The following is a 23543-nucleotide window of genomic DNA, read 5'->3' on the forward strand; positions in this document are numbered from 1 at the left end:
CACACATAGTTAGTACCCTGATTGGCAGAGAGAAAGAAAAAGGAGTCTCAGAGAAATTTATTAACCCGTCCAGGGCCTCAGAGCTAGAAGGAGGGTTGGAGCTAGGGTTCATGTCTGTGTATGAGCCCTGGGTCCCCATCAGGGCCACCCTGACTCCAGCTTCCCCACGCTTATTTTCAGGGCCATTAGGGGTGACAAATGAGCTGTTGATCTTTTTTTTTTTTTTTTTTTTTTTTTGTAGAGACAGAGTCTCACCGCCCTCTGTAGAGTGCTGTGGCCTCACAGCTCACAGCAACCTCCAACTCCTGGGCTTAGGCAATTTTCTTGCCTCAGCCTCCCAAGTAGCTGGGACTATAGGCGCCTGCCACAACGCCCAGCTATTTTTTTGATGGGTTTGAACCCGCCACCCTCCATACATGGGGCCAGCGCCCTACCCACTGAGCCACAGGCACTGCCCTGAGCTGGGGATCTTACCCTCTCTCGTGCCCTCAGCCCCCCGAGTTAGCAGGCAGCCATTCCCTTAGGGACCTTTTCTGTTTTTGAAGATACTATATTTTCTCTGAAGGAAAAATGATGGGTTGGTGTTACCACGTTCTTCCTGCTGGTCTACTCTGCACCATTATGGAAAAGGAAAAAAATAAAAAATAAATCTCTCCAAGGCCCTGGCATGCAGGTAGTACTTTGGTTTGGTTTCTAGGGTGGATGCAGATTTTTCTTTTTTTGAATAATTTCAATATTATTTCAAAGGAGACCTGAGAGGCAGACCGTGCCCTGGAGGGCCTGTGCCTTATCACTTACAAAGAGTTCCCAGATGCTGTCTTTAAAATCAATGGAAATATAATTCGATTGGTCCCCTTCTGTTCACTTCGGATGGGAGGGGAGTATGGGAGATCTCTTAGGAGACAGGAGAGCTGACTGACTCAGATGGTCCTTTATTTTTCCCCAATTAAAAATAAAAGCATGATATGCCCAGTGTGTGGCTGTTCTTCAGAAGTTCTGTGTGAACGAGTAAGAGGATCTCTAAATCCCTCCCTTTGCCCTCTAATCAGATAGGACAAAGACCAGGAATCATAATTATTGCCTCATTAACACACCCAGGTAGAGCTCAGCCACCAGCTCCTTGCTTTCTAATCTTCCTTTCTCCCACCTGTTCCTAGCTTTCAGCAAGAGGTCCCTGGCAACCCTGGGGTGTTCATGCTTACCTTTAGCACGTACACAGCCTGCGTCAGTTAAAGAAGACTTTTAGAAGCCCTGGGGAGCACATTCCCTTCTGCGCTAAGGGTAGGGTGTGAGGAAATTTGCCAAAACCATCTTCCATGCTTGGCACCCCCCACAATGGCCTGCCCAGCAAATAGCACAACCCCTGTACACCCTTTTTGGACGGCTTCTCACCCCACCTGGAGGGCTGCATGCTCCAAAAACATTAAGTGTTTCCATGAAAAGTTCTGGAACTGAGGAGTTCATTCATCCATTTTTGCTCAGGCCCATAGGGCCAGGATTTGGAATACGTATCTGAGGTGTTTGTCTCCTAAGTAAAGTACATGTGCTGGAAAGTTTTTTTTTTTTTTTTTTTTTTTTTTGAGACAGAGCCTCAAGCTATTGCCCTGGGTAGAGTGCTGTGACATCACAGCTTACAGCAGCCTCCCACTCCTGGGCTCAAGCGATTCTCCTGCCTTTGCCTCCAGAGTGGCTGGGACCATAGGTACCTGCCACAATGCCTGGCTTTTTTTTTTTTTTTTTTTGTAGTTTTTGGCCGAGGCTAGGTTTGAACCCACCACCTCCGGCATATGGGGCCAGTGCCCTACCCCTTTGAGACACAGGCACCGCCCATGCCCGGCTATTTTTTTTTTGGTTGCAGCCGTCGTCGTCATTTGGTGGGCCCAAGCTGGATTCGAACCCACCAGCTCAGGTGTATGCGGCTGGCGCCTTAGCCGCTTGAGCCACAGGCGCTGAGCCTAGAAAGTTTTATGATTAGGAGAATGAATAGGTGAAGGATTTGAAACCTGCCCATTTTTATGCCAACAGTGGGCATAAAACGTGAAATCAGAATGGTTTGATATCACAAGAAGTAAGTTCTTTTTAAAACGTGATGAGTACACATTGGGATAGTAAGATGGATTTAGGCCTTTGAGATAGATGATTAATTAGATTTGTCCAAATCCTTCTGAGATTAAATTTCAGTTGGGGAAGAGCCCCTGTGCTTCACAGATGAAGCGTTGATTTCTTGGCCTGTCAGAACAGATGCTCATTGTATCAGAGTGTCCCTGCCCATCCTACCTAAATATGACCTATCCCCATGTGTTATTTTGTACAGAACTTGTCACCTTCCAAAAACCTCTGTTTTGTTTGCTGTTCCGTGTATATCTCCAGCACCGAGAATCAGGCCAAGGTTTACTCAGTTAATACAGGGTGGCCATACAGTTTGTGCGCAATTTAAAATAACGTGTGATTTAAAATTGCACATGAACTTTATGGCCACTCCATATTTGTTGAATGAATGAATGAGTCATCTTTACCGTTAGCATTTTTCATGCTTCTCACATTTATATAATATCCATGGATTACTAATATTCTTTGTGACATCTGTATCTAAACAAATGTCTCGGGGTGGCACCTGTGGCTCAAAAGAGTAGGGCACTGGCCCCATATACCGGAGGTGGCGGGTTCAAACCTGGCCTTGGCCAAAAACTGCAAAAAAAACCCCCCAAAACCCCCAAATGTCTCCCCCCCCACCCCAACCCTGGGAACACATTATGAACATTTTTATATCTGTAAGAAAAAAAAGAAATGAAGAAGCGTGTTGCTGTGAATCGCATTCCCCTGCAGCTGGAAAAGTACACATGAAGTAAGAATAGACCTGTCTTCCACCAGGGATGAGAAACCTTCGTTTGCAACAGATAGTTTCAGGGGAGATGGGCAAGAACTTGTAGGGGTTGCTCGAAGCTCTCCCTGCAGTGACAGATCTAGTTTCATCTTTCCTTCTGATAGTGGATTGGATACAGAAACCACCAGAAAAGCAATCCAGAAAAGTTACTGTCTCCACTGGGCCCACCTCCACCCTGGGCAACTCTGCTTGGAAGACTGTGTTAAGCAAGTTGTCTATTCTACAGCCTAACAACTGAAAAGCGTAATAACCCCATTAACCCGCGGGCAAAGGACTTGAGTAGACAGATAATTCTCCAAAAAAGATAAAGTGACCAGTGAACGTGTGGAACCACCTGTCACTAGGGAAATGCCAATAAGAAGCACGTGAGCTGTCACCTCACACCTGTTAGGACGGACTGCGACCAAAAAACCAGAAAGAAAGCTGTTGGCGAGAATGTGTAGAAATCAGAAAATGTGTAGAAATCATTTTATACTCTGGTGCACTGTCAGCAGAGTATAAAATGGCGTGGCACCCTGGACATCAGTACAGCAGTTCCTTAAAAAACTAAAAAGAATTCCTAGTTACTCAAGAAATAAAAAATTGAATTATCGTGTGATCCATTGAATTGTCATGTGATCCCACAATTCCATTTCTGGGTATCTGTCTACAAGAATTGAAAGCAGGGTCTCAAAGACATTTGTGTGCTCCGTCCATGCTCACAGCAGCATTATTTAGAATAGCCAGAGGGTGGAAGCCAAAACAGTGTCCATCCCGGGGATGAGTTGGTAAACACGTGGTCTGAACATACAGAAGAATAAAAGGAAGGAAATTCTGACACATGCTACGTGTGGGGGAGCCTTGGGGACATTATGGTGAGTAAGCCAATCACAAAAAGACAAATACCGTGTGACCCAGCTCCCTGAGGACTAGAGAAGTCAGGCTCATAGAGACAGAAAGTACCAGGGGAGCAGGGGAGTAGGGAGTTACTGCTTAATTCAGAGTTAAATGTTTGTCAAGACCAAAGACTTCTGGAGAGTGGTTGTGTAAACAGTGCGAATATACTTAACACTACTGTACACTTGAAAATGGTTAAGATGGTAAATTTTATGTTACAGGTTTTACCAAAAAAAATTTTTTTTCCAGACAGAGTCTCACTATGTCACCCTTGGTAGAGTGCTATGATGTCACAGCTCACAGCAACCTCCAACTCCTGGGCTCAGGTGATTGTCCTGCCTCCGCTTCCCAAGTAGCTGGGACTACAGGCACCTGCTACCATGCCAGGCTGTTTTTTGGTTGCAGTCGTCGTTGTTGTTTAACAGGCCCAGGCCGGGCTAGAACCCACCACCTTTGGTGTATGTGGCCGGCACCCTACTCACCAAGCTACGGGCACTGAGCCATGTTTTACTATAATTAAAAACTAAGAAGAAAGTGAAATAAAATTTAAAAAGAGGGGGCGGCGCCTATGGCTCAGTGAGTAGGGCGCCGGCCCCATATACCGAGGGTGGCAGGTTCCGTTTGGCCCACCCCCAGCCAAACTGCAACAACAACAAAATATGCGGGTGTTGTGGCAGGCACCTGTAATCCCAGCTACTCAGGGGGCTGAGGCAAGAGAATCGACTAAGCCCAAGAGTTGGAGGTTGCTGTGAGCTGTGATGCTACAGCACTACCGAGGGCAACAAAATGAGACTCTGTCTCAAAATAAATAAATAAGAGGGTGTGAGTATCCTCCATACCTGTCTGAGTGTGGATACAAGCCCAGGTATATATAGGCTTTTTGCATCCTTCTTGCTTTAAAAATTAAAAAAAAAAAAAAGAGAATTATATCATATACATTGCTCAGCAATCTGGGTGCTATTTTGTTCGTTTTATAATATCACGGGCATTTTTCCAAGTCAGTGAATATACATCTGAGTCACTTCCTTTAATAGGTGACTAGTTGCCCTTGGGCTGTGTGCATCATGATTTATTTTATGTTTCCTTTTTCTGAGCTTTCAGGTTATTTCCAATTTTGTCGCCACGACAAACAATGCTGCGATAAACAGCCTTATTTATATTACTTTTCATGTGAATGCTCAGATTTCTGCTAGGTCAAGGGTAGGGGCAGATTCTTTCCCAGGGAGTTGACAGAAGCTCACATGGACATCACACTTAATGGGAGGGCTGGTTGCCACGTGGGTGGAAAACAACTCGCTTTGACTTTTCAGACTTGTGGTTGAGAAGTTGAGTAGTTTTCGCATACTTATTTGCATTTATTTTGTATTTGAGAAAAGACAGAGAATCTAAATTTGTCTTTCACGTGAATAGCTGGTTTTACTGTTGCTATTTATTAAATCCTTTTCCTCACTGGATTAAAATACCATAAACCTATGTATCTGGATCTTTGCCTAGGCGTTGATTCCATTGATTTATTTTTCTATTTTTGTGTCAGTGCTAAATTGTTTTGAGTATATAGAACTTTATAGAAAATTCTAATGTCTAGAAAAGAAAGTTCCTTGCTATTTTTTCTTTTTCAAAATGTTTTTGTCAATTCTCAGATATTTTTACCTTTTTTCTGAACTTTTAAACCATTTTGGTCAGTCGTTTTAAAAAATTTAGGCTTGGCGTGGTGGCTCACACCTGTAATCCCAGCACTCTGGGAGGCTGAGGCAAGTAGATTGCCCAAGCTCAGGAGTTCAAGACCAGCCTGAGCAAGAGTGAGACCCCCGTCTCTAAAAATAGCTGAGTGTTGTGATGGGCACCTATAGTTTTTCAGCTACTTGAGAGGCTGAGGCAAAACAATCTCCTGAGCCTGAGAGTTTGAGGTTGCTGTGAGCTATGACGTCACGGCACTCTAACCAGGGCAACAAAGTGAGACTCTGTCTCCCACCCCTGCAAAAAAAATTGAGTTGAGGTTCTGATCACCTTTAAATCTACTACATATAATCCTTTGTGTATATATATTTATATACCTCAAAATTGTTTTTTATGATCAAAGAAATAGTATATGCTCATCACTGTCAACCAAACTAAAAAGTGTTAGATAATGGTCTCTCCAGTACTCTAAGCACACATTAGCAATTATAGTCTGGGCTTACAGACTGTTTTCTGCGCTTCTGAAACACATTTACTTAATGAAAATGGAACATTGAAATACTTAGATATTACAGTACATGTTTTTTCCACTTAGGAAAAATTATGGACATCTTACCAATAACTTATCTCTAATTCAACACCTGTAGTATACTTCATTTTTCATCTAGGCAATGTAGTATTTCATAGTGGGGATGTACTCCAATTTATGTAAACAATTTTTTTTTTGGTAGGTCATTTTAGCCCTTTTCCTTTTGTCTTGCTAGAGCCCCAGAACAAAGTACCAAAGACTGGGCGGCTTAAACAGTAGAAATGTATTTTCTCACGGTTCTGGAGCCAGACGTTCAAGGTAAAGGTATCAGCAGGGTTGCTTCCTTCCGAGGGCTGTGAGAAGACCGGGCCTGTCTGTGTACCTGTCATCAAAACAGGCATATTGTACCTAATAGGTTTTTCATCCCTCCCACCCTCCCCCGTCCTTAGTTTTTAAGGTCTATTACACTGCTTTAAGCTATAGGACGCTCCTCTGTTGGAGTCTGTTTTTTCATACTGACATGCTTCACTTAGGATAATGGTCTTCACTTCCATCCAAGTTGCTGCAAAAGACATTATTTCATTTTTTTTTTTTTAACTCCCAATACCCTTCATGTGTCTATAAGTTCACTGAGTTCTTTATGTGCATTTTTTTTTGTAGAGACAGAGTCTTACTTTATGGCCCTCGGTAGAGTGCCGTGGCGTCACAGCTCACAGCAACCTCCAGCTCCTGGGCTTAAGCAATTCTCTTGCCTCAGCCTCCCGAGTAGCTGGGACTACAGGCGCCCGCCACAACGCCCGGCTATTTTTTGGTTGCAGTTCAGCCAGGGCCAGGTTTGAACCCGCCACCCTCGGTATATGGGGCCGGCGCCTTACCGACTGAGCCACAGGCGCCGCCCTATTTCATTCTTTTTCTATGGCTGAGAGAAAGAATGGATTTGTGTACACCACATTTTCTTTATCCTTTTAGCAGCTGATGGGCATTTAGGTGGATCCCCTTTCTTTGCAGTTGTGAATTGTGTAGTGATAAACTTTCAGGTGCAGATGTCTTTTTTTTTTTTTTTTTATTACAATGACTTTTTTTCCTTTAGGTGGTAGTGAAATAGCTAGGTCTGTTTTTCGTTCTTTGAAGAAGAATCTCCATACTGTTTTCCATAAAGGTTGTATTCATCTACATTCTCTTTTAACTGCACCTGGACCAACATCTCTTTTTTGACTTTTTTTTGGAGAATCTCACTCTCTCCTTCTGGGTAGAGTGCAGTACCATCCGTGTTTGGTAGCTCATCGCAACCTCAAACTCTTGGGCTCAAGCAGCCCTTTTGCATCAGCCTCCCAGAGTGCTAGGATAACAGGCGTGAGCCACCACACCTGGCCTCAAAGTAAAACATTCGTTGGGTGTGCTGGTGTGTGCCTGTCACTGCAGCTACTTGGGAACCTAAAGCAGGAGTTGGAGGTTACAGTGAGCCATCATCAGGCTACTGCACTCCAGCCTGGGCAAAAGAGCGAGAAATTGCCTCTAAATAAATAAATAAAATTAAGATATATTTTACATACTGTAAAACCCAACCTTTTTTTTTTTAGTGCATAGTTCTGCGAATTTTTACAAACCTAGTCATGTTGCTCTCAGCATCACCAGAATTCCATCCCCAAACTCTCCCCTTGCCACTTGGTGGTGTAATCCGTCTTCCTCCCCTGATTTTGTCTTTTCTCGAATGTCATATGGATGGAGTCACACAGTATGTTTGTTTCCCTTTGCATCTGGCTTCCTTCGCTTCGTAGAGTTCAATGGCAGCTCATCCGTGTCGCATGTAACTGTAATTGTTTTTTTTCATCCTGAGTAGAATTCCAGTGTAGGGATGTGTTTATTCATTCTCTTGTGGAAGGACCTTTGGGTGGTTTCCAACTTTGGTCAAGTACAAATAAAGCCTCTCTCTACAGAGAATGACCTTATTAAATTACCAGAAGGGGGAAAATAAGGAAACCAGAATCCACAGAGCAAGAGATGAAATTAACAACAAAAAAAGGCCAAAACAGAAGATCAACAAGAAGGAAAGCCCAGAACATGGAAAGCATGAAACAAGATGGCAAGAATGAGATTCTGTAACAATGACAATATTGTTAAATGGCAGGGAATTGAGAAGGGTGAAAATGGTTTTAAGATTAGGCAACTAACTTTACCCTTCCTGCAATTCCTTCCAAGGGCCAGAGAACTATCAGGATGGAGAAAATCTGGACTCAGCACTATTTGTCAGGGAGCTATGCCGTGTCCCCATCTGGGCACATTCTCTGATCAACGGGTGCTGCCAGAAATACTCCGGTAAGAGGGGGGAAGTCTTAGGATTTAGGTGGGCAGAGACTAAGCTACGAATACAGGTCCTGTTTTGTGACTACTGAGCAAGGCCTCTTCAGGAGACTCTGTGTCAGGGAGACCACGGCTCCTAGGACCTTGCCACAGTATGGTTGTAGGGATGCCACTTTGCATGGAGCTCCAGGAAGGGACCTGAGGAGGTCACATCACACAGTGAGTTGTATTGATGAAACTCTAAATTAGTTGGACGAGGCGGAGTGCTGTGACCCATCGAAGGCTGGGCTCATGTGAGCAAGCTTGCGGTTGAGTTAGCCTTTTGTAAATTGAATTTATGGAAATAGGATTGGTTCCAAAGGAGGAAAGCATGGAGGGTTACTTGAGCAAGGAAGGAGATTGCAAAAAAAGACTCAGGCATGAGTTTTGAAAGTTCTTTAAGTCATAACATCAGTACAAAAGAGGGGGGCTGTTGGAAGATTTTTTAGTTGGGGCATGAGACTTTATATATAGTTTTCAAAAAGTTGTTGAATGGCAGGAGAACACCGACAATAGCTAGTTCTTCCCATGGGAAGTATTGTAGCGGTGCTGTTTATGTTTTTGTTTTTAAACTAAATCATAGCTGTGTACATTGATGCAGTCATGGGGTGCAATGTGCTGGTTTTACATACAATTTGAAATATTTTCATCAGACTGGTTAAAGCGGTGCTGTTTAATCTCCACAACAAGCCTGTGATGTGTTTGTTATTGTCACATTTTTTTGCATGAAGAGAGCAGAGGCAAGGGGAACAGTCAACACCCAAGTGTGGCAATTTTAGTTTTAGCTGAGGAAGGAAAAATGAAGGTGCTGGGAGCAGAGATGGAAAGCAGCGACTCTGAGATGACTTTGTAGTCATCTAGCTAAAATAAATCCATCTTAAGTTTTGGGGTTTTTTTTTTTTTTTCCTCCTTACCTCTATTGTTCCCTGATATTGTGCAAAAATTTTACCTGGGACAGGGAGGGGGGTGGGGATGTGATGTGTGTGATACTTGAGACTCGTAAAATGTGTGTCCTTTGGTGATACAAGATCCTACCCTCCTCTGCTCCCAGACAAGCAGCAGAAGTTGGAACTGCCACACTTTTCTATTTGGAGCCGATACGGTTACCGTAGGCCAGAGCTTACCCACAAATTCATTATATTGAAATAAAATATAATATGATAATGCGGAACATAAAGGAAATATATTTTTCACTACTTTTTAGAGTGGTTTTTATTTTTGAACTCTAGGAAACAAGCAAGCCTAGATTTTTGGATTGGAAAATTTTTTTTCCCCCATGAACATTTAGATTGTGTTGTAAGTTGGGTTGTTCTGTTTTATGGACCATGCTCTCTTTTTAAGGAACACCTATGCCCCAAACATCTTACAGCTTTGGAGATAACTCAAGAGGCATGTTGAAACGGTAAAACTTTCCCACTCTACCTTAGCTATTTTCAAGTGTATTTGATAAGAACGTGGCATTCAGGTGAATTTTTTTAAACTAGTGTAACGTGATTCTCATGAAATTCAATCTGTGAAATTTAGATTTTTCATTTCTTCTAAAATTAAGTCATCGAAATACTGTTATTTCCCTTTCTTCAGACTAGAGAAATGAAATTGAGAAGAATTTTCTGTATCTTTGCACTAAATGGATTGCAACTAATTGTATTTTTGAGAAGAAGCAACTGTCAGATACAGATGAGCAAACCCTCTGCTATATGTATTACTAATTTGATTATTATTTGTTATCAAAAAATAGTTATTTGTTTGCTAATTCGATTCATCCATTCATTCATTGCAGAAATGATAATTGGTCATTTGTTTTTATTCCTCCACCGATTTCATTGTTAACTTTAGAAGTATGATTTAATATAAAGTGAAATTTATTATAAAATTAATTGAATTAAATTCATTGAATCTAATTAAATTAATTGTTCTATTTCCTGATCTATATTATTTTTGGGTCTTTTCCCAAAATTCTTTCTAAAATTCTGCTAAGTGCTCATGATATTTCCCTTCCTCTTTGCATGCTTGGTGATCTTGAACCAGATGGCAGACATTGCGAATTTTATCCTGTTGGGAGTTTCAGCCCTGTTCTGGGATGCAATTACGTTTTTTGGGAAACTTTTATTCTTTCCAGATTTGGCATTTAAGCTGTGCTATCCAGGATCAACCCAGCTTTCAGTCAAGGACCAGTTTGGCTCATGTCCATGGGGGTTACTAGGAGAAAGGACGGTAGACAAGGTGGCTTGTAAATAACAGAATTTTATTTCTCACAGTCCGGGCAGCTGGAAATCAAGAATCAGGTGCCAGTGGGCTCAAGTTTGGCGAGAGCCCTAGGTTCATCCTGATATTTCCAATTCAAATAGATTATTCCATAGTTAAGTTTTTTGATTTTGTGCTTGTCTTTTATACTGAAAAACCTTGGTTCCACTGTCATTACCATCTATCACTCCTTTTTATGTGTCTTGTCATTTCTTATGATAATTATAAGAGGTAGGAAAAATAGCAGTTCACTTTATTAATGAGGAGTCTGAAGCCTGAAAAGATTAAATCACTTGGGTGGAAGTTCAGGATGATGGGTTTTGTGGCCAAGCCTTTGATAGTATCTTACATTGACATGACTATAATTTTGTTTCACCTGGGTCTGTCACTTTTTTCCTTCTACATCTCTCATTCTTACACACGTGTGCGCGCGCGCACACACACGCGCAAACTTTCATGTTCTTATATATTTATTTGCTACCCACACTCTTGTTGGCCTTGTACAGAACTGTGGCTTTAAAAATTATCTGTTCTGTAATGATTTCCACATTTATCTAAATATTCAAAACCTTTACATGTAGTGAACACACACACACACACACACACACAGCTGTCTTGCTATCTCCTTGTTGATTTCTATAACAAGCTATAGCCAAGCTCTACACTTCTTTCCTAAACCAGCTCTCCCGCATCTTCCCCCCTCTTCCATGACTCCATTTTTCTTGTGCCATAGGCAGGACTGAGGCGCCCTGCAAACACCACCTGATCCTCTGTCATGGCCCTCACAGTCAGGTCACCCTCAGCTTTCTAGAATCTCCTATGACACAGACAGTTAGGATGAACAGCCCTGTAATCTTCAGGGTCTACATATCGAGCTCAGCTGGGGGTTAATAGGCCCCACCTCTGACCCACAGACAGAAGCTTCCTACTTCCTTGGGTCCTACGAGCAGCTGGAGTCCCTGGAAATTCCCAGACACAGCCCGGTGTTTGAAACCACACCCCAACCCATGGCAGAGGAGACCTCCTGCCCTAGAAGACCTGGCCTGTTATCCAGTTGAATTAAATGTTCCTTTCACAACAGAGATGGGCCCATCCTCATGTATGAAACAAGGAGATTTAACCAAATGATTTCCTGGCTCCCTGGACTTCTGGCTTCTCTGTGGCTGTCTGGCTCTTTTTGGTCTCCCTTCCCTGCTGACCACACGTGTATATATTCTGTTTCTCACTGCCGTTTCAGTGGGACCAGAAGCTGGTACATGTAATACCATATCTCAAGTTGAGATGCATTCTAAGACTGCTGTGGAGCTGCAGCAAATACAGGATGGGAGATCAAAGGATTAAGGGAATCGGGCAGAGCTCGTCCTTGGACCTGGCACCGAAAGCTCTGCTGACAAATACGCTCAGGTCAAAAGCAGCAGCTGTTGTGGCCTCATTTTCAGGTTGAGGTTTTCAAATTAGTGGGTTTTGCAGGCTGGTCGGAAATCATTCCTTATCTCGGTGAAATGTGTTATGTCCAGCTTCATGTATGCAGGCAGAAAATAGCCATGGACGTTTTTGATTATTATATAAAAATGCCTTTTTCTTGTCCAGGCGTGGTAGGTCACTCCTATATATAATCCCAGGACTCTGGGAGGCTGAGGCAGGTGGATTGCCCAAGTTCACAAGGTTAAGACCAGCCTGAGCAAGAGTGAGACCCTGTCTCTAAAACTAGCTGGACATTGTGGTGGGCGCCTGTAATCCCAGCTGTTTGGGAGGCTGATGCAAGAGAATCGTTTAAGCCCACGAGTTTGAGGTTGCTGTGAGCTGTGATGCCACAATACTTGACCCAGGGCGATAGAATGAAATTGTTTCATGAAAAAAATGTTTTTTCTAGTTTCCACAGAAGTCTCTAGCATGTATCTTAGATTCTGTTTGATTTTTATTTAATAAATGCATCTACCAAGAAGAACCTGATAAGGACATCTGGTTGGCTTGGGGGAAGGTGTTCTGGCCCGGCTAGTTTTCTCCTTCATCATTCAAGCCCTGCTGTAGTTGCCCTCAAATTTGTTTCTCTTTTACTTTTCCTATTCTGCGTCCTGAGAGATTCCTTGAAAAGAACAGATGCTGATAACTAGAGTTATAGGCATGAGTAACCTTAGAATGTGTATCTGTAATGTCACATACAAATCAAGGGTGATCAAGGGCATCTACGGCCTTCAGTATCTGTGGTTCACAAGCACTGGGCTGTGGACTGGTACTGGACTGTGTCTTGTTTGGAACGGGGCTGCACAGTGGTGGGCAAGCCAGCAAAGCTTGCTCTGTATTTATAGCCCTTCCCCATTACTTGCGTCACCGCTTAAGCTCTACGTCCTGTCCGGTCAGTGGGTGGTATTAGATTCTCACAGGAGCGCGAACTCTACTTCAAATCACACATGCCAGGGATCTGAGATGTACATTCTTTATGAGACTCTAATGCTTGATGCTCTGAGCTGGACCCGAGGCTGTGATGCTAGTGGTGAGGAGCTACAGCAAATACTGGATGGGTTGTCTAATTGCAGGGAAAGAAACTCAGGGCTCCCACTGATTCAGCCAGTTGTGTAATTATTTCATCATATATTACAACGTCGTTAATAATAATAGAAATAAAGCGTGCAATAAATGCAGTGTACTTGAATCATCCCCAAACCATCCCCCGTTTCCCCCCAGTGGTCTGTGGAAAAATCGTCTTCCATGAAACCAGTACCTGGTGGCCAAAGGTTTGGGGACCATTGTTCTAAAGAGATGCACTTGTTCCTCAGTTGAGCTAACTGTAGACATTCTTGAAAGAGGCAGCAAGGAAATGGTTAATGTGTTAGACTGTCCCCCGACTCTGGTGCTGCTGTTTCTCGGAGAAGCTATGTACTTAGCTGCTCACAGTAAAATTGCTTTGCTCTCTTCAAGGGCACCTGCATTTCATTGTCCAGCCAACTGTGACCTTGGAAGGACTGAGAGGCTAACTTGTTCTGTGACCTCTACAGTCCTTCCCCGTTCAGCTTCCATTGGCTGACTTCACTGGGTCATGGATGGATGGAGGGGGAATATCCATCTATGAGGATATTAGGTGCTACCCTACCCAAAGTGGGGAGCTGGACAGGGCGTGAAGGGGAGGGAGGAGAGGGGAGAGTGCCCTTTATATACTATTTACCAGGTGTTAGTCACAGGCCTGGGACTCTGCACAAATTATCCTTTGTGAGCTTCATAAAACCATATGAAGAATACTCTGTTGCCTCCATTTTTTTAGATGGGGAAGCTGTGGGGAGAAAAAAAAACTTCCTGTATTTATAGAGCATAGGCTTTGTATTCTGTAATTTTTTGAATTGCCTTATTTCCGCTTTCTTCCTTTAAACATTTCATGTAAATTTAATTTCGCATTCATGTAAATAAGGCAGCTTCTAAGTTATCATTTGTTCCCAGTGAGTCAATCAATAAATGATAATTGAATTTACATCTGAGAAAGATTTCTCTAGTTCAAGATATTTACTTCTTTCATCTTCAAATATGTATAATCCTTAGGATAAAAAATTCTAAATAATAAGCAATAAAGTGGTCATGATATCTTCTCTTCTCCTAAATGATCTAGAAAATGAAGCCAGGAGTCTTGTAAGAGCATATTCCCCGTTCTTCTCACCGTTGGTGACAAGTCCCAACCTGATAGCCCCAGGGCCTGGAGAGGTCTGAGCATAAAAGCCACAAATAGTCATCTCGTTGCAGAAAAACTGGTTTGGAATCTACTTACAATCATCAGCCTAGGGCCACAGATTTTTACTTCTTGGTTTCATACTTACTGTTGAATATGGTCTTTTTTTTTTTGGCCAGGGCTGGGTTTGAACCCGCCACCTCTGGTATACAGGGCCGGCGCCCTACTCCTTTGAGCCACAGGCGCTGCCTGAATATGATCTTCTAATCCTTGTAAAATAATGTAATTAATGAGGGAAAGAAAATGGAAATCCTCTTGGCCTTCTGGAACACTGCGTTAAGGCTGAGATGCCCATCAAAGATCAGTTATGCCTCTTTAGCTTTTGTAGAAGTAATAGCTGGTCAAGATAATAATGGAAAAGAATCCATTTAATCGTCTTTTTTTTTTTTTTTTTGACACAGAGCCTCAAGCTATCACCCTGGGTAGAGTGCCATGGCATCAGCTCACAGCAACCTCCAACTCCTGGGCTCAAGCGATTCTCTTGCCTCAGCCTCCCAAGTAGCTGGGACTACAGGCCTGCCATGATGCCTGGCTATTTTTTGGTTGCAGCCGTCATTGTTGTTTGGCGGGCTGGGCTGGATTCGAACCCGCCAGCTCAGGTGTATGTGGCTGGCACCAAGCCTAATCGTCTTTTTAATACTCTAAATAGTATACCACTTAGGACCTCGCTCTACGCTTTGCTACATCCCTCTTTTGTAGATTCTATCAGATGACTCATAAAAAATGTAGTGTTTTCATTACTCTTCAGAGGATTGTAATTAGCGGATTCGTGAAAGAATCTCATTCATTAGAAATATTCATTACCAGTGGCCCACAGACTTTTCATTGTCAAAACCAATGCTTACTTTGCAGCCAATAAGTCCGTTCTGTTTTTTTCCTACGGCCTAATCCCAGGTCTTCAATTTTCTTCTCTCAATATAAGCCTGGTTTAAAACGAGGAACCGTATCAAGGATTCAGTGAAATGCAAACTATTTTGTCTTGTCTACTTGGCTCTGCAAAATTATACTTTCCTGTTATAAACAGTAAGCTGCTTAGGGAAGAATTCCAGCAATTTGTCTTTTCCAGCGTTGCACACAGTGGCCAACGAAAGCCATGCACGCACAGCAATTCTTTCTACTTGTTTAACTTTTTCAGTCAAAGCAAGAGATTGTGGTGGTGCCTGTTTGTTTGAAAATGGCACATGTTTCTTTCTCCTCTTATTATTACCCCAATGCATTGGAAGATGTTAGATCCAGAGGGGACTTGAGAGCCAGCCCCATGCTACAGATGAGAAATGGAAGCCCAGACTAAGGTCATACATTGTGTAAGTGGCGAGGTGGTGTCTTACGTTTCCTTGTGGTTAACTCCAAGGTTTTCCTTGATTTTCCTCCTTTCTATATAACAGTTATTCACATTTCAGGGAGAAAATATGGCCCACTAAGTGCATTCATTGTATTCCTGTTCTCAAAATGGCACTACGTATCTGGCAAGCTGATCGCCAGTCACTGATTTTACAATAAAGCTTGTTTTTGCAAGTAGCAGTCTCATTTAATGAGAGAAATCGAGGCTCTTTGTTTCTGGGGCATTCCAGGCATGCTGTCCCCGTTAGGGACCAGGCTGGTCTAATGTGGTGAACGGACCAGCTTTGGTAAAAGCTTTGCTGTTTGCAAGCTGGGTTTAACCTGGCTGAATCTCAGCTTCCTCATTAAATAACGGGGCACCTGGCATCCACTTCGGACAATTGCTAAAATACATTGTCCATAAAGTCAAATGATAAAATAGAATGGAAATAGAAGTGTATTAAGTGCACATGACCAAAGTGGAGACTTGGAAAGGATGGAGGATGGCTGTAAATGATTGGAAATCTCGTTTGCACTTCTGCCCAGAGATGTGAAACAGATTGTGCAAACCTCTGAGCAGTGACTGTTCACTCTGGTGAAAGGCAGGGCTGAAGGGATGTGCTTCCTACTGAACCTCTTTGAAAGCTGAGGTTGGAAAAGCAGATTCTGTTTTGTGATAAACAGAAAGTGGCTAGCGAATCCATGATAGTCTCCTTTTCTTTCTTTTTTTTTTTTTTTTGGTAGAGACAGAGTCTTACGGTAGAGTGCTGTGGCATCACAGCTCACAGCAACCTACAACTCTTGGGCTTAGGCGATTCTCTTGCCTCAGCCTCCCAAGTAGCTGGGACTACAGGCACCCGCTGCAACATCTGGCTATTTTTTTATTACAGTTTGGCCAGGGCTGGGTTTGAACCTGCCACCCTTGGTATATGGGGCCGGTGCCCTACTGACTGAGCCGCAGGCACCACCGTTAGTCTCCCTTTTTTGAGTGGTGAGAGACCACAGCCGCCTCTTCCCGAGAAAGCAGAAGTGTGTTTGAGTTTGGGGAAGCAGTGGGGAATAACTGAACTTTTTGGTATATTATAAAAGTAGAATTTTTAGAGATAATCTACATATAGTTTTTGGTATATAATATAAAAATATTGTTTTTTTTTTTAAATATTGTTTTTTTTTTAAGTCTTTTTTTTTTTTGAGACAGAGTTTTGCTGTGTCACATTAGTAGAGTGCTGTGGCATCACAGCTCACAGCAACCTCCAACTCCTGGGCTTAACTGATTCTCTTGCCTCAGCCTCCCAAGTATTTGGGACTACAGGCACCCGCCACAATGCCTGGATATATATTTTTTTGTAGTTGTTGTTTATCAGGCCTGGGCCAGATTGGAACCTGTCAGCCCCAGCGTACGTGGCTGGCACCCTAGCCGCTGAGCTACAGGCGCCAAGCCCAAAGGTCTTTTTTTGTAATGTCATTATTGTGACATTGGGTCTATTAAGAGTGACACAAAAATAACGCGCAATCAGGTCCTTGTTTGTGGGAGTTTTCCTTCTAATTGTTGGCAGACAGTTACACAAGCCTATCTGTGATTAAAAACCCAAACTGTGGGCGGTGTCTGTGCATCAGCGAGTAGGGCGCCCGCCCCATATACCGAGGGTGGCGGGTTCAAACCCGGCCCCGGCTGAACTGCAATAAAAAAAAAAAAGCCAGGCGTTGTGGCGGGTGCCTGTAGTCCCAGCTGCTCGGGAGGCTGAGGCAGGAGAATGGCGGAAGCCCAAGAGCTGGAGGTTGCTGTGAGTCCTGTGATGTCATAGCACTGTACCGAGGATGGTAAAGTGAGACTCTGTCTCTACAAAAAAAAAAACCGAAACTGTACTAAAAGGAAAAATTGTGGGATTTCAGAGAAGAAAAATCTATGCAGGTAGTGGGCAGCCAGTAGTCGTTTGTTGATTTTAATTGCGCAATGTTATGAAAACAAAAACAGGTTGCTGTTGCAGGCGTGGATAAACCCTGGGGTGAGGGTGGGATTTAAGGGAGAATATACCAGTCGTGAGTGGAGAAGGGGTTGGAATGGGGAACATGGTGGAGACCAAGACCGATATTAAGGCTGGGACAACTTTTCGAGCATTTTGAGTCAGGTTTAGGGACCTAGATTTGAAGGAAACACACAAGTCTCTGGTGCATGTGCATGTGTATTGCATGTGTGTGAGCACATGTGCATGCCTGTGTGCATGTATGTCTGTGAGCACATGTGCATGTGTGTCTGTGTATATGCCTGTGTGCATGTATGTCCGTCTGTGTGTGAGCACATGTGCATGTGTGTCTGTGTATATGCCTGTGTGCATGTATGTCCGTCTGTGTGTGAGCACTTGTGCATGTGTGTCTGTGTATATGCCTGTGTGCATGTATGTCTGTCTGTGTGTGAGTACTTGTGCATGTGTCTGTGTATATGCCTGTGTGCATGTATGTCCGTCTGTGTGTGAGCACTTGTGCATGTGTGTCTGTGTATATGCCTGTGTGCATGTATGTCCGTCTGTGTGTGAGCATTTGTGCATGTGTGTGCATGGGTGTTTCTTTCCGTAAGTCCTTGGTCAGTGTTTCCGCGTAGAGATACCAATGCAAGGTGCTGCCTTTGAGAGCATCTGCTTACTTTCCCAAGGACTAAGAAGCAGGGAGAGATGGAGCCTGGTCATTACAGAGCGCTTTGTGACCCGGGGACCTCATGCTTCCTGTTTCTGTCTGAGAGTGGGGCCGGTGGAAGGAACCATGTCAGCAGAAGGCCGTGAATGGGGGACTAGAAAGTGTTAAGGATGTGAAGTTTACATTTTCTGCAGAAAACCAGACATACTTTTAGCAAGCAAAACGTTGGAGTCAGCCAGCAGTTGGATGAAGGAGCGGAACTTGAGTGGAATAGCAGCTGTGGCCACTGACCCATGAGCAGGTCTAGGCATCAGGAGCTAACTTCTGCTTCTGAGTCTTGTACAGTTTCTGCTAAGCTGCTTCACCAGCCAGTCCTTGTTTGGAACTGATATCGAGACCAAACTCAATAGCAAAATAAATTCCAACATTATTTGTCCTGGCTTTTGCGCCAGCGTTATAGAACAACACCGTTCGGATGACTTCCTTATATAGGAGAGGACACTTGCAAAGGGATGGGGACATGCTCTTTCCTGTTTGCAAATCAATTGTGACGTAGGCCACACTGCAGCTGTGGAACACAGGGAAGAGCATGGGGCCCCCGCCTCTGGCGATGATAAGAACGGTTTTCTTTTTTGAGTTGGATTTTGTTTCTGTGATTGGGGGACATACGGAGGGATGGAGTGACCATCCTCATGTGCTCATCAGACACGCAGAGATGGGGAGCATTGACATAAATGCCCTGTGGATCATCACATGAATGGCTGGAGCTGAACCTCTCAACTGGTTCTTTTTCCCAGGAAGGATGCAAATCACTGTGAGTAAAGGCAAGAAATCGATCTACTTTTTAAAAAAAAAAAATCTCCAAGTCCTCCTTCCTTGAAGTGCTCACACATTTTAAGTTTGTAATTCCATGATTTTTAAGTAAAGTTCTAGAGTTGTGTCAGTATCATCACAGTCTGGTTTTGTGATGTTTTCCCTCTTCCTCCAAAGCTCTCTGGTGTATGTTGTTCTCAGTCAACATTCCCACTTGCGTCCCCTGGCAACTGATACAATCTGCTGTCATGTCCCGCGTAGATTTGCTTATTCTGGACATTTCAAATACACGAAATTATAAACTACGTGCTCTCTTGCATCCGGCTTCTTTCGTTTAGCATAATTGTTTTCGAGGTTCTTCTGCATTGTGGCACATGTCTGTATTCCATTCCCTTTTTATTGCCGAGTTGTGTTCCATTGCACGGATGGTACCGTCTTTTGTATGTCCTTCCGTCAGTAGATGAAGTCTTTCCATTTTCTGTCTATTGTGAATACCGTAGTGCTTTACCGTGGCAGCTGGATCAAAACCCCATAAACTTGATGGCTTAAAACAAGAATTTATTCTCTCACAGTTCTGGAGACCAGAATGTGGGAATCAAGGTGTGGAAGGGCCTGTTACCCTCTGGAGACCCCTGGGAGATTCCATTCCTTGCTTTTTTTTTTTTTTTCTTTTTGAGATCGAGTCTTACTATGACTTGAGGGCACATCATTTTGATGTCTGTCTCCATATTCACCCTGTTGTTTTCTGTCCTGTATATCACTCAAAATCTGTGTCTCTCCTAAGATTATATGTGATTACACCGTTTAAGGTCCACTTTGATAATTCAGGAGAGACTGCTTCTCTCAGGGTCCTTAATTCATCAACTCTTTGCCATGTAAGCTAATAATGTGCAGGTTCCAGGATTTGATGTGGACATCTTTTGGTGAGACGTTTTTCAGCTATGAACATGCACATAAACTTTCTGTGTAGACATATGTATATATATCATTTCATTTCTCTTAGTAGATACCTAGGAATAGAATTGCTGGGTTTGGGGCGGCGCCTGTGGCTCAGTGAGTAGGGTGCCGGCCCCATATGCGGAGGGTGGCGGGTTCAAACCCAGCCCCCGCCAAACTGCAACAAAAAAATAGCCGGGTGTTATGGCGGGCGCCTGTAGTCCCAGCTGCTGGGGAGGCTGAGGCAAGAGAATCGCGTAAGCACAAGAGTTAGAGGTTGCTGTGAGCCGTGTGACGCCACGGCACTCTACCTGAGGGTGGTAAAGTGAGACTCTGTCTCTACAAAAAAAAAAAAAAAGAATTGCTGGGTTGTATGGTAAATTGGTGTTTAACTTTTTGAGAAATTGCCAAACTGTTTTCAGAAAGGGCTATATCATTTTACATCCCCTCCCACCCCTGGCAATGTCTAAGGGTTCTAGTTTCTCCATAATTCTTGCCAATCGTCTGCCGCGCTCCTTTTTTTTTTATCATAGCTATTCTCGTGGGTATGAAGGGGTACCTCACTGTGGCTTTAATTTGCATCCCCCCATGATAACAGTGCTGAACATCTTACCGTGTGCTAATTTGCCATTCATATGTAATTTTTTGTAAAATATCTATTCAAAGCTCTTGACCATCTTATAATTGGGTTATCTTCTTCCTTTTGAGTTGTGAGCTAGTTTCCTGATTTCTACACCCTGGCGCAGCCATTGCCAGTGTTGAATTCAGGGGTGGCTGGGGTCCCTGTGGTTGGGAGGTGTGGAGGCTGCCTGGTTCCTTAGGTGCCACGGGCTGGGGCAGGGCACCATCCTTGCACTGTCTGTCCCTGGTGGGGGCGAGGGAGGTAGATGGGACTCACACGTGGCCTTTGGGCCACCAAATACTGTGTCGGGGAAGCCGAAAAATGCCCCCCACCCATGTTCTACAGATCATCAGCTCAGTGGTGAGCAGCCATTCACTGCATCTGTGTGTTGCATGGAGGGAATGGGGGTCCCTTCTCTGCTTCACAGTGAGTGAGTCACATGAAATTATGAAATTGTTGGCTCCGCAGTTCACTAACCCCGAATGTTCTATTGAGTGCCACACGTTCTAATTTTCCCCTTCATGTCTCATTTCCAGCCATCTACAACTACAATGCTTCTCAAGATGTGGAGCTCTCCTTGCAGATCGGCGACACAGTTCACATCCTGGAGATGTACGAGGGTGAGTCTGGCCGGCCCTCTGCCAGCCCGGGGCAAGGGAGGAAATGATGGAAGTTGCTCATTAATAAAGCACTTAGGGTAAACATGACACACCCTACTTCCTGGAGCAGTGCTAGTGAAAGTCCAGGAAGCAGTTAGGTGACAGAGTTTTGTTCTGAGGGTGACAGAACAGCCAACTGAATACACTTGATCTTAGCCGGAAGGCTGGAAGCGGTCAGCCAGCGGAACACGAGAGCACAGACATCCGTAGACGCCAGCGTCGTGTGGACGTGTGAAGGGCACACACGCTGCCCCAGCCACTGGGAAGTGTCAGCGACAGAGCTAGCTTACGGAAAGGCACTTGGGAAAACACGAGGGAGAGACTTTCTGGTGTTGCAGCGATTCAGAGAATTAGGCCAAGACTGCAGCCGGGCCAGAAAGCTGCTTGTGTGCTGCCTCCAAGTAGGTCGGACGAGGGCGGTGGTTCGGTTAACCTGTGAGTGGGCAGTGCTCAGGACTGCCTGTTTGCAGAGCAGGCGGCACGTCTGCGCCCAGCCCAGGTCTCTGGCTTCAACTTAGGTGCTCTGAATCCTCGGAGGAGGCTTCCTCCACGTAGCCACATTTCTAACCCGAACCCCCAGAGCACAATAAAGCGCAGTCAGGCCGATGAAATTCAGGGTCAAAGCCAAGCACAATCTTCAGGGCCCAGTTACGCTCTCTGAAGGTTGGCACAGGAATGAGTGGGAAGTGAGGCAGAATTAGTGGGGACTCTGCATTTGCGGGGTCCAGCCTCCCATGGAAGTGCTTGTGATGGTGGAATGGCACAGGTGGTCCACCAGGATCCCACGCAGGTTCCTAGGATGGGACACGGTGATGCAGGTCGGGGAAGGCGAGAGGCAGGGAAGCAGGAGGAATGAGGCAGAGTTTGGCCATAGCAAAGCTGAGCCATCTGCCTGTCTGCACAGAGGACTTTGCTGTTACTGCTGCCTCCCTTTGGTTTTTGGCAGGTCGGGGTTTCACATTATTCTTTTTTCTCCTTCTGCACAACTCAGTGCAACTGTATAGGTCCCATGGGCAGGTAGGAGACAGAGCCTGCTGTGTACTCATCCCTTTCCATTCTCTCTGCTCCTTTCATCCTCATTATCTCAGGCCCAGCCAAACACCGATTCTAAGCCGCCAGGACGGTCAGCTTACCTTTGGCTTATGAAAACCAGAGTCCTCTCTGACCTCACAAAGTCATACCTCTTTGTCAAGGGGACACATTAATCCACTGTGGCCTCTTTGGGTATACATTTATTTTCCTGTTGTACAAATGAAAAGCATATGTTTAATTTTTCTAAGTTTTCCATACAGGCTTGGAAAGAATATATATTTAAGGGTCACTGGGTGTGAAGTTCTACCTATGATAATTAGATTCCAATTCTTGGTCATTTTTCAAATTTGTTGTATGCTAACTTTTTTTCCTGCTTTTTCTGTTACTCATAGAGCTGTGTTCAGCCTTCCGCTGTGATTGTAGTTTGTCTGTGTCTTTTTATAATAATGTCAGTTGTTTGCTTTTTGCGTTCTGAGAGCTGTTTGGGGGTGCCTACAATTTTAGAAAGGTTATGTCCCACAGTTCCAACTTGTAAACCTTTTATCACTGTCTCAATCTGTAGTAATGCATTAGGCCTTACTCTATTTTTGTCTAAAATTACGGCCAACTCATTGGTGCTTTTGTCTAAAATTACGGCCAATTCATTGGTTTTTATCTTCTAGACCCCAGAAGGCTGTCGGGAATGTTCCTTTGTTCTTAGGCATTCAGGGATAATCAGCAGATGCCCCAGATAGCTCCAAATGCTGGGCTGGATACTTTTAGTTTTGGTCTTTTTCAGGTCTTGACTTCATAATTCTTCATTGCTGTATTAACTGTCTTGTATGTGTGTCTGTGTTTTGTTTTTTTGTGGCCTGAGCCAGGTTTGAACCCGCCACCTCCGGTGTATGGGGCTGGCACCCTACTCCTTGAGCCACAGGCGCCGCCCAAGTGTGTGTTGTTTTGCTAAGATTTTATAATTGTCCTGTGGTGTGTAGGAGGAAAGAATGGAGAGTTGACCTAAAGTAAAGTAAATGATGTTTTAAACATAGATCATTGAAATTCTTTTTTCATTTATATGTGACCCCAGTATATATTTTTTGACATGATGAATTGAAGAACTTTATCTTGTTAGGGTTTGTAGTAGTAGTAATTTTTAGTGTGCTCATTATTTGTACTTAACTGAGTAGTTTTCCAGTTGGCCAATGAACATGCGAGAAGGTAGCACTACTAGGGGCCACCGAACCACTACCCTTAAATATAAGCACAGACACAGGAACGCATCCACT

General features: G+C 43.9%; 1 protein-coding gene across 4 annotated transcripts in view; it reads left to right on the plus strand.

Moving 5' to 3' along the window:
- DOCK5 (dedicator of cytokinesis 5) overlaps positions 1-23543 on the plus strand; it is a 197573-nt gene that overhangs the window by 35987 nt on the left and 138043 nt on the right. For 2 of the 4 annotated variants that reach the window (XM_053578247.1, XM_053578249.1), the window contains exon 2: positions 21124-21207. In XM_053578247.1, the coding sequence (XP_053434222.1) occupies positions 21124-21207 (84 nt within the window). Of the gene's footprint in view, positions 1-8165; positions 8283-18874; positions 19031-21123; positions 21208-23543 lie in introns of those variants that run through there. The other 2 variants (XM_053578246.1, XM_053578248.1) reach the window with 2 other exon arrangements.

Source organism: Nycticebus coucang, chromosome 24, assembly GCF_027406575.1.
Source record: "Nycticebus coucang isolate mNycCou1 chromosome 24, mNycCou1.pri, whole genome shotgun sequence".
NCBI lineage: Eukaryota > Metazoa > Chordata > Mammalia > Primates > Lorisidae > Nycticebus > Nycticebus coucang.